General features: G+C 37.9%; 1 protein-coding gene and 1 long non-coding RNA gene across 2 annotated transcripts; one reads left to right on the forward strand and one right to left on the reverse strand.

Annotated features, from left to right (window-relative positions):
• Positions 1-9,461: 9,461 nt before the first annotated feature.
• Positions 9,462-9,992, reverse strand: LOC125470958. Its single transcript, XM_048570802.1, has one exon. The coding sequence runs from the start codon at positions 9,990-9,992 to the stop codon at positions 9,462-9,464; it is 531 nt and encodes a 176-aa protein (XP_048426759.1).
• Positions 9,993-10,854: 862 nt separating this feature from the next.
• LOC125471014 lies at positions 10,855-11,518 on the forward strand. The gene is made up of 2 exons (XR_007253334.1): positions 10,855-10,979; positions 11,074-11,518. It is a non-coding gene; the product is annotated as an uncharacterized LOC125471014 (long non-coding RNA).
• The last annotated feature ends 643 nt before the right edge of the window (positions 11,519-12,161 follow it).

The following is a 12,161-nucleotide window of genomic DNA, read 5'->3' on the forward strand; positions in this document are numbered from 1 at the left end:
CAATGAGAATGGTGCGGTACGATCGCCCTTCTCATTCACCCTGAAAATCTCGAGCCAGAAGTTTCGAGTGCTTATCATTTTGACCTGAAGATCAAAATGAAAAATTTGTAAGAACCAGAAGTTCTAACATCATATTCCTCCAGGAATACATATTATTGCAAGTTCTTACACATCTCATTTTCTTTCAGAAAAGAAAATGGCGAACTTGGCGAAGCTTGAATTTGCTGCCCTGGATATTACTGGGAAGAATTACCTGACCTGGGTACTGGATACCAAGATCCATCTGGAAGCAGGGAATCTTGGAGATACCATCAGGGAAGAGAGCAACTCATCCTCTCAAGATCGGGCAAAGGCCATGATTTTCATTCGCCGTCATCTTGATGAGGCGCTAAAGAGCGAGTACTTAACGGTTGAAGATCCGTTAGCTCTCTGGAATGCCTTGAGAAACAGATACAATCACCAGACAACGGTGATTCTTCCAAGGGCCCGCTATGAGTGGACTCATCTGAGGATTCAAGACTTCAAGTCAGTGGCAGAATACAATTCTGCATTGTTCAGAATTACCTCTCAGATGAAGCTCTGTGGGGATATTATTACTGAGAAGCATATGCTGGAAAAGACTCTCAGCACATTTCATGCTTCCAACGTGCTCCTGCAGCAGCAGTATAGAGCGCGAGGCTACACTGAGTACAACCAGCTGATATCTGTGCTCTTAGTAGCTGAACAGAATGATGAGCTCCTGATGAAAAACCATCATTCCCGACCTACTGGATCTGCACCATTCCCAAAAGTGAATGCTGCTTCCCTCGAAGTGAACGCCACATCCTCTGGTGGTGATAATCATAAACGAGGACGTGGCCATAAGCGAGGTCGATGGACTAGGAAAGGCAAGAACCATGGAGTTCAGTTTCATAACTAGGTTCCCAGGAATAATTCAGGCCCGAGCTTCAAAAATGCGAATCGCCACAAAGGCAAAGCTCATATGAACAATGCTCCTAGAAACTCTGAAGGAGCCTGCCATAGGTGTGGTGGCAATGGGCATTGGGCGCGTACTTGTCGTACCCCAAAACATCTAGTGGATCTGTATCAAGCCTCCCTCAAGGAGAAGGGTGTCGAGACTAACTTTCTCGACCAGGCTAGACCAATGGATATACCTGATCCAGTGTTTGACTTATCAGGGCAGTTGAACACAACTCATCTAGATGTTTCAGACTATATTGTGGAAAGGGGAAATGACGTATACCGGTCCGATTGAATCATTAATGTACTTTTATTATGCTGAACTTGTAGTATTTTCAGATTCAATAAAAATGGCATGTAAATTTCTTGTTATAACTTGCTTTTAACTCTGATTCTCTTACTTAGAGAGCATGGATAAAAATTGTGGTTATTCTCAGAACATGAGAAATGGCGGAGATATTTGTCTTGCAGACAGTGCAACCACACATACAATACTTCGTGATCGAAAGTATTTCTCAAGCTTAAGACTTACAAGAGTAGGGGTAACAACAATATTAGGACCTTCAGATGTAATTCAAGGTTCAGGGCAAGCCCAGATTATGTTACCAAATGGAACAATATTGTCCATACATAATGCATTGTATGTTACTCAATCTACTTGAAATTTGTTGAGTTTCAAAGACATACGTCTAAATGGATACCACATTGAAACAAAAAGTGCAGAAAATGTGGAGTATCTATGCATTACCTCCAATGATACCCAGAAGCGTATATTGGAGAAGTTGCGTGGTATGTCGAGTGGATTATATTATACATACATAAGGACAATTGAATCACATACTGTCATGAACCAGAAGTTCATTGATTCAAAAGTTTACATGCTTTGGCATGACCGTCTGGGTCATCCAGGATCTACCATGATGCGTAGGATCATTACCAACTCTAATGGACATCCATTAGTGAGCAGACACATTGCTGCCTTAAATGATAACCCTTGCAAAGTTTGTTCTCAAGGGAAGTTGGTAATTAGACCATCACAACTAAAGGTTGATGCTAAATCCCCATCATTTCTGCAAAGAATTCAAGGGGATATTTGTGGGCCTATTCAACCATCATGTGGACCATTTCGATATTTTATGGTTTTGGTTGATGCATCTACCCGATGGTCACATGTTTGTCTTTTGTCTACTCGGAATGTAGCCTTTGCGAGACTTCTTGCTCAAATAATTAAGTTACGAGCACAGTTCCCAGATTATCCCATTAAGTCAATCCGACTTGATAATGCTGGTGAATTTACGTCTCAAACCTTTGATGATTATTGCATGACATTGGGCATTGATGTTGAACACCCTGTTCCTCATGTCCATACTCAAAATGGTTTAGCAGAAGCATTGATCAAGCGGCTTCAGTTAATAGCTCGCACTCTGCTTATGAAAACCAAATTGCCAGTCTCTACATGGGGACATGCCATCTTACATGCTGCATCATTAGTTCGATTGAGACCTATAGCCAACCATCAATACTCTTCAGTACAACTCATGTTTGGACATCAGTCAAACATTTCCCATTTACGAGTTTTTGGTTGTGCTGTTTATGTGCCTATTGCACCGCTGCAACGCACTAAAATGGGACCTCAGCGTAGACTGGGAATTTATGTGGGTTTTGATTCACCATCTATCATTAGATATTTGGAACCCTTGACAGGTGATATGTTTACAGCTCGTTTTGCTGATTTTCACTTTTATGAGACAATTTTCCCGTTGTTAGGGGGAGAAAAGACCGTTCTAGAAGAACGGAAAGAGCTGACATGGGTTGTTCCCACCTTGTCTCATTTTGATCCTCGCAGCATTCAATGTGAAAATGAAGTGAGAATGATCGTTCATCTTCAAAGCATTGCCAATCAAATGCCAGATGCATTTAATGATGTTATGAAAGTGACAAAATCAAATATACCAGCTGCAAATGCACCTGCAAGAATTGATGTCCCTGTTGGACAAAATAAAGTGGCAGCGAATGATTCATCTGGTGCACGCCTGAAGCGTGGTAGACCCCCAGATTCAAAAGATTCAGCTCCTCGAAAGAGAAAGTCGAGGGCACAACTGAATCCAAATGAAGTCATTCAGGAAGAGAAAATGAATGATACATCCACAATTCATAATTCTGGACTTCCAGAAAAAGAAAATGTCCTTGATGAGACATCTGTTCCTCAAGAGACAGAAGTACATGAAAGCAAAGAAATCTCCATAAATTATGCATGTACAAATGAATTGTGGGATCGGAATGAAATAATCATTGATGATATGTTTGCATTTGCAATAGCCACTGAAATTATCTTACGTGATGATATTGAGCCCCGCTCTGTTGATGAATGCAAACAGAGACAGGATTGGCCTAAGTGGAAAGATGCAATCTAGGCAGAATTAAATTCCTTGGAAAAGCAGAATGTTTTTGGACCAGTAGTCCAAACCCCACCTAGTGTAAACCCCGTGGGTTACAAATGGGTATTCACAAGGAAACGCAATGAGAAAAACGAGATCGCAAGATACAAAGCACGACTCGTTGCACAAGGTTTTTCTCAAAGACCTGGAATTGATTATGAGGAGACATACCTGGAATTGATTATGAGGAGACATACTCTCCTGTAATGGACGCAATTACGTTCCGTTACTTAATAAGTTTAGTGGTTTCAGAAAGACTTGACATGCGACTTATGGATGTCATCACTGCGTATCTATATGGAGAATTAGATGCTGACATCTATATGAAAGTCCTAGAAGGACTTAAGTTGCCTGAAACAAGTAATAAACCACGAGGTATGCTCTCGATCAAATTAAGGCGATCATTGTATGGTCTGAAACAATCTGGACGAATGTGGTATAATCGTCTCAGTGAGTATTTGATCAAAGAAGGGTATATCAACAATGTTATTTGCCCTTGTGTGTTCATTAAGAAATCCAATTCTGGATTCGCTATAGTGGTAGTATATGTTGATGATATGAATCTAGTTGGGACTCCTGAAGAGCTCAATAAAACTGCTGAATATCTGAAAAGCGAATTTGAAATGAAAGACCTTGGAAAAACAAAATATTGTCTCGGCCTGCAGATCGAGCATTGTGCTAGTGGAATTTTGGTCCACCAATCAGCTTACATTGAAAAAATTCTGAAGCGATTTGGTATGGACAAGGCTTATCCACTAAGCACGCCAATGGTTGTTCGTTCTTTGGACATTAAGAAAGATCCATTTCGTCCAAAAGAAGATGATGAGCTGGTCCTTGGTCCAGAAGTACCATATCTGAGTACAGTAGGTGCTTTGTTGTATTTAGCACAATGTACTAGACCAGATATAGCTTTTTCAGTTAATTTGTTAGCAAGGTATAGCTCTGCTCCAACAATTCGCCATTGGAAGGGTATCAAAGATGTATTGCGATACCTTCGTGGGACAACAGACATGGGTCTCTTCTACTCAAAGAACTCCACAGATGACCAGGTCCTTGTTAGATATACAGATGTTGGCTTCCTCTCTGATCCGCATAAAGCCCGTTCACAAACTGGATATGTGTTTAAGAATGGAGATACAGCAGTCTCATGGCGCTCAACCAAGCAAACATTAGTTGCTACATCTTCAAATCATTCAGAAATACTTGCTTTACATGAAGCAAGTCGTGAATGTTCTTGGTTAAGATCAATGATCCATCATATCCGGAATTCATGTGGTCTAACTTCGAAGACAGACAATCCAACTGTCATCCATGAAGATAATGCAGCCTGTGTTGCCCAAATGAAGGAAGGATTCATCAAGGGCGATAAAACTAAACACATATCTCCAAAGTTTTTCAGTGCTCATGAGCTTCAGAAGGCTAAAGTTATTGAAGTCAGACAAATCCGTTCAAATGAAAATCTGGCAGACTTGTTCACCAAATCTCTACCAAAGTGCACATTTCAGAAGTTAGTGCAAGGCATCGGATTACGTCGACTTACCAAACAGCTAAATTTGAAGAATGCGGAATCAGGGGGAGATACATATCAGGGGGAGCATCCCTGATACATGCTTGTTGTACTCTTTTTCCTTCGATTAGGATTTTTCCCACTGGGTTTTTCCTATCAAGGTTTTAACGAGGCAACATAAGCATACTTGACACTACATCAACGATCCAGGAAAAATTGTACTCTTTTTCCTTCGCTACGGTTTTTTCCCACTGGGTTTTTCCAAGCAAGGTTTTAACGAGGCAACTCATGTTGATATGTGGGCATCCAAGGGGGAGTGTTGAAAAGTCTGATGTATGATGGCAATGAATGCCCATAAAGCAAAAGTCTTCAGCATGGGCAAAGTTTTCAATGCCCATGCAAAGTGAAAGTGATTGTATAGTCAGACGAAATTTCTTAAATTTCAAGATGCATTAACTGCATCAGTTTGGAGTTGCTCTATAAATAGAGCACTCCGCATGTTTTCATAAAACAGAATATATAAGAAGAAGAAAACAAGAGAGAAATATCAGTAACATCATCTATTCCTCTGCCTTTTATTTGTTATCCTCTTGTGCTATAAGTTTTAGTGTGGCATTTTACATCTACCTTGCACCTACTACTAAAAAGGTTATTCTCTCAAACTTTAACCCTTTTATAACAACATTATATTTTTTTCACTCTAGTTTCATACTCGTTAGTGAGGATTGCCGGACACTTTCATACTTCTGTTAACATTTATGGTTTTTGAGTTTTTGATTAAACTTTTGAAACATTTGATCAAGATATTCAAACTTGAACTACTTCAGATTAATTGAAATTAATTTACATTTAAATATCTATTATATATTTTAAATAATTTCAACTATATTTAAATCTAAAAATTTAAACTTTTCGAATCTAAATGTACACCTGTTTGGACCCAATTTTACATCATCGGCCCGTGCAGATAAGGTCGTTGAGTAAGTATAACTCCCAACCGTCGGATGGAAAATGAGGATAATTTTTTTATTAAAGGATAATATTATGTTTTTATCAAAGTAATTATATTTTTAATATGAATTATCTTGATATATTCTTAAATGGGATAGATAAGAGGCAAATTATATCTCTAAGCAAGTGGTACAGTTCAAGTTGAGTTGGGATGTGTGTGGACGTGTGGATATGCTGCAAACCTGGTATTCAAGAAAGAAGGGTCAGGATGCATGCATGGATGGATGAGTTTAAAGATGATAAAATAGGAAGCCTAGGTAGCCTAGGCTTGGTGACATTAATGGGATGAAACTATGAGATGGTGATAATTAAAAATAAATTTAATATTCATTTAGATAAAGCCTAGGAACATAGGTTTTTTGGAAGGCGAGGTTTTTAATGCATGTTTCTCGGGTTGGTGCTGTGAAGATGGATGGAGGAAAGCAAGTGGTGAAGCCACGTCACCAAAGATCAAATGCAATCCTTTAAAGATCAAGTCACATCAAATATATGGGAATTTGAAATAAAACTCTACTTAAGGATCAGGCCATGCCAAGCAAGTACATCAGTCCCATAAATACAGGTGCAATGGCAACGGAAGGAGGACCTCGAATTCAACACACAACTGCCCTGCGCAAACCTCTCAAACATCTTGAGATTTTTTTTTCCTTTTTTCACCAACACATCTTCAGTTTGGATAAACAGCACTGTAAATGCAACCGGCGAACACTTTCAGTTTGGAGAAACAGCACTGTTGCCATAGAATCAACCGACCGAGAAGCACTTTCAGTTTGGATAAACAACACTGCGTCGAGGCCAACTGGTTATCTATCCAAGTCTCGGTCGAGAAGGGTTTCCAAATCCTTATTGGCAGAGGTCATCTTATTAGCCTTCCAGACGAAGTAAGGTGTTACGAGTTACGACATTCGGCACATTGAACGCCGAGTGGTTTTATGATTAGATATTCACAAGTGAGTTTCAGAGTTCGGCATTCTGACGGCCGAACCACATTTATGATAAAGATATACATCTCCTTTGAGTACTCCATATAGTCTGGTGTCGATTCGACGTGCTTATAATCTTACAAATATAATCACTGTGACCGAGTCTGGCGCAGACGATTCGTGAACTTCGCAGAACTAGCAGCCTTGTCTTCAAGCTTGAGAACCCGAAGGCTGAGACTTGTTCCTTCCTCGGCCGTAGTTGCAAGATTAAGAAGTCAGCAGCATGCTCAATGCAACATCAACAAAATTTACTCCTCGGCCTAGCATGGCCGACAAGTTGGCACGTCCCGCATCAACTGAAGGACGTAGTTAGCTCATTAGTTACTCAGCCTGTGTGCCATGTAGGCTTTGTAATTTTTAGGGTCAACAACACCCACACCAAATGGAAACGTACCAACATTAAATGAAAACGTACCAACGTCAAACGAAAACGTACCAACCCCGAATTAAAACGTACCCAATTATAAACTGTGTTAAAACAAATATTCATCTTTTTGGAATATTTAAAAATATGTTTGATTCATACACAATGCTATAGTCTTGTTTTTTTGGTAGATAAGTCTCTGGAATAACTTTTAGTTGATTAGAGATAAATCCTTATTATTGTAGATAATGCTAAATAATAACAATAAATCATATAATTTTGAATTAACAAAAAGGCTATTGTTCGTTAATTAATGACTCTTTCGATAAATAATAATAATAATTAATTAAAGTAATTTAAACTTTGACATTGTTAATGACTCTTTCTATAAAAAAAAATAATTAATTAAAGTAATTCCTCATTATTAGGACAAAAGGTAATAAAACTTATGTTTTGAAAACAAACGTACCAAAAATTCAAATGTACCAAGTAACTAAATGTACCATTATAATCAAACGTACCAATACAACCAAAAGTTCCTAACAACGAGTTTTGTTATATTCTATTTGATTTACTAAAATAAATATTTTAATGAAAAACACAAAAAAATCTTAAATCATCATAATAAGAGATGCATAAAAAATAGGAGGAAAAAAAGGGCATACTAACGTGAATAGACTTCTAATGAAATAAAATTAAAATACCAAAATTGTAGGGAAAATATTTAATCAAATTTACAAAAGGAATAGATGTTTAGTTTATGATATTTAAAAACGAGGCGTTTATATCAAAACGATAGTAGGATATTTGAAATGGAAATAAGTAATATTTTTGGAACCTTTTCAATCACCTTGTTAATTAGGTGAACAAAAACATTAGAATCAAGTCCAAACTTCAACACATGGGCATGCAACTCTTTGCCACATTCCAGCACAATTTCGCGTGTAAATCCCCAACCAGCTGCCGTGAGGGCCCTCTTCTCCTCAAATCCAAGCCCAAAACTCAGAAATCTCCAACCTCAGCCACGGTTTTGCTTCTGCGAAGCCTTTCCGCAACTCACAACTCCGGTTATACAGACCCGCGCCACCGGCCTCTGTGTCACGTGCATTTATAAAGATTTTTGGGGTGAAATTTTGTCTAATAATAAGATTAAATATAAAACCAGTTTGATATATATTCAAAAAGTGAAGTGCTATTGATACTCTAAAAATCTCATTTTACACTCCTCACAAGTGTATTTTTCTTTCCTAATATAAAAAGTTTGCATTGTACGATAAGATTTTTTAAATGCTAATAACAATTAACAAATGTATATTTATATAAAATTAAATATGAAACCACAATTGTATAATATACAATATATCATATATTATATATGAATGCACGTGTAGGACCCAGTCTGTGTTGAGAGTTGTCCCACATTAGTGAGAGATAAAGTTTGCTATGTGTTTATAAAATCTTGGGTTACTCCCTATCTAACCAATTGATTTTATAGTAGAATCTCAATTTAATCAGTATACACATAAGAAGTAATATGCGTGCGATAACTAAATATTTTGTGGGCGCGCTGGGACACGCTTTTGTTAGATTTTTTTTTTTTTTTTTTTTTTTTGTTGTTGTTGTTGTATTTCCCCTGCTCTGTGATTACTGGAAATTTTGTTGAGTTTTATCCTATTGATTCATGCAGTATTCTTATGTTGAATTAAAACTTTCAAACCAGCTGCACTCTAGAAAGTGGTAGTTCAGAAATCTGTTTTGATAGAAATTCAACATTCTGATGCTGTAGACCTTGTTTAGGTCCGCGAGAAGGATGATGCAGATGGTTCTCTTAAATTCATCTATGCTTGAAAGGGTGACTGTTAAGCCTGTTTCAGTAGATGGTTCTTCGGAATTATTAAAAAAGTTGCTCCACTTTAGGCGTGCCTCAGCACATGCTGAGATAATCTACTTGGACCCGTTATAAGAACATCAGTTCCTGCAGCTAACAGGACTTTAATGAGGAAATATGCGTAGGGTAAAAGTATTTTTGGTGTTTTTCTGTTTGCTTTTCTTAACAATGATTAATAACAGCGGTACTTGCAATTATCTTTTTTTCTTGATACAAGTTTTGATCATTTTTATCTAAATTTCCAAATGTCGGCTGGTCATGAAAAAAACAAACAATGGGCTAGACTATCAAGAACTTAATCCTTCACAATTTATGCAAGCCCAACAGTTCTTCTCTTGACTGCATAACTTCTTCTTCTTGGATACAAATCAGTCTTCACATTCACTTCATCTTCCCGAAAAGAACAAGCGGTCTCCTCATCAATCCTTCCCATCGTCAACCCAACACTGTAACTCCGCACCCCCATTCCATTCATAGTGTTATTGGGTTGTCTAACAATCGGTTGAGCAATTGGTCTTCTATGCATATCTGAATTACTTGCTGACTTGTTCTTATTATATTTCTCTACACTGTTATTCCTATTTGACGTCGATGTTCTAAGAAGCTGCCTCACGTCCTCATCATTGCTAGAACTAGAAGGTTTGATACTGAAGCTTCTGGGAACGTGCGGAACTTGTGAGGCAGTGTAACCGCTCACACCACCACCACCATGACCCATCTTGCCGGCACAATCCTCCACACTTCTCATGTAAAAATTCCTGGCCTTGGTCAAGGTCCTTATGGGTGCACAAATAATGTACATCAGCATGCTTTGCTTGGTTGCTTTGGTAGAGCTCCTCATTTTTGGTAAAATGGTTAAGGGTTGAAAACAAGAGAAGTGATTGGAAAATATTTGTACCGTAGTGAGCTGAGCTGAATGATGAGGGTGAGTTAGTGATGTGTGTTTATAAAGTTTTGGGAGATTTGGGGTTTGGACTTGATTTTTAGAAGTAGTCTAATTGGGACGGCAATCCACGAAAAAAATATTTCAATTACTATGACGTGTGGACAAAATCAAAATTCTTGAATCAAATGGGACATGTGAAAGGTTTAAATGTGTAAATACTATAATATAACTGAATGGAGCAAAATAAAAAACAAAAAACAATGTGACAAAAACATACAATATAATAAAATTACAACAAACCTTTGAAGATATCAGTGGCTAACATCCATATTTGATTCCAATTCATGGAACCATGTCCACAAGGAAGCGAAACTTTTGGCGGACACAATTGCTAATACTGATTTCAGTTTATAATTTTGATGTTTGGAATATGTCTTTGCCGTCTGTGGCAAGAATGGCCATCTTTTTCACTATATTGAGACTGGAAGTAATTTCTTTAAGCTTTTTAATTTCTCATAAAAAAAATATGCATACATACAAAGTATATATGCACATATACATATAGCCTTTATTCAAATGAATCTCTAATCTAAGTAAAAATGAGGACCAATTGTGAGGCCATTATATATCCAATTTCAACGATCTAAACCGCCTATTTATTAAGAGGAAAACTAATGAAAAGGACTTCAATACTTTGAATTTTAACCAAAAACCATATAATAACTTTATTTAATGATTAAGACAAAACCTAACATTAAACCAGTCCGATTAAAATGGCCCAAACAATGAGTTTCCAATTCTACCCCTAACGGCAAGTCTTTTGTCTGTCTAATATCCCTAATCTCTCGACTATGCTCAGTCTCCCCTGTGTCTCCTCTTCAGTTGCTCTGTCGCCCCAACAATGACCGCCTTCGTCATCTCAACCGCTCTCGATATCATCAGGTACTACTCTCACTCATCTCCTCATTGTCTCCGTCCATTGATGTCTGCATCAGCATCTATAACAACGCTGGAGTTCCCTGTCGAGATTCACCAGGAAGAGAGGTCTATGTCCCGTAGTTGATCTTCGGACACCTCCTGACGAGTAGCAACTATGATAATACGGTGAAGAAAACCACCGGTGGACGCAAAGGCTACGGTGCCAAGCTTACGAACATCTTCTCCATTGAATTCATCATCGAGACGGCGGACGGAATGCGACAGAAGAACTATAAGCAGGTACAAAATTGTGGATTCTCTAATTTACGTGATGTTTAATTTGTATTTTAGGATTTTACTATTTTGTGGAATTTAGGAACTAAGATTTGGTCTTCTATTTTAGGGTTTGGTGTGTAAAAAATTGTGTATTGTAGGGTTTCAATGTTTGGTGGAATTGCGGAATTAGGATTTGGTCTTCTATTTGTGATTGTTCATTTGAAATTTGATGAAATTTCGTTTTGTAATCTGTGATTTATTGGGGAATTGTAGGATTAGGGTTTCAATATTTGAGTAATTTGTGATTGTTCGTTTTATAGACTTAAAAAGTACGTTTATCTTGTACACCTTAGGCCATCTCCAACCGATCCGGCCAGACGGCCATAGGACTAAAAATAATCTGAAATAACACGAAAACCGTTGCCAACCAAGGGCTAGGCCAAAAGGCTCTGGGCCTCACCGGGCAAAAAATGGGAAAACAGGCCAACCAGCTGGCCAAGAGCAGCTAGCCAGCCAGCCCTGGGCCGACCCAATTGTTTGAATGCAACGGCTACCTAGCGTCAGCATGCCGCCAGCTAGCAATGGCTACCTAATGTCATGCTGATGCCAGGTGACTCTTGAATTTGAATTTTTTTTTTTTGGGACAAAATTTAAAAATAAAATAAAATAAAATAATTCTAATTTTTTTCCTATAACTACCTAAGCCATCAAACAACATTAAACAACACTAAACAACAATAAACAACAGTATCCAATATTAAACAACATTAAACTTAAACAACACAATCTCCACCCTAGTACTACTTGGGGGAGTTATTCAAACTTAAACAACATTAAAAAAATATTTAACAACATAAAAATTAAATGCCAACTCCATGCTTCTTTCGGCTCAAAGATGTGCAACAAGATCATATTGTAGGTACTTATTTG

Source organism: the organism of the source record quoted next, unplaced genomic scaffold, assembly GCF_019419815.1.
Source record: "Pyrus x bretschneideri cultivar Hongxiangsu unplaced genomic scaffold, Pyrus_bretschneideri_v1 Contig55, whole genome shotgun sequence".
Classification (NCBI taxonomy): Eukaryota; Viridiplantae; Streptophyta; class Magnoliopsida; order Rosales; family Rosaceae; genus Pyrus; species Pyrus x bretschneideri.

Bases quoted from the DNA above. Each gene is read 5' to 3' on its own strand.
- LOC125470958 (XM_048570802.1), bottom strand. From the start codon at position 9,992: ATGAGGAGCTCTACCAAAGCAACCAAGCAAAGCATGCTGATGTACATT.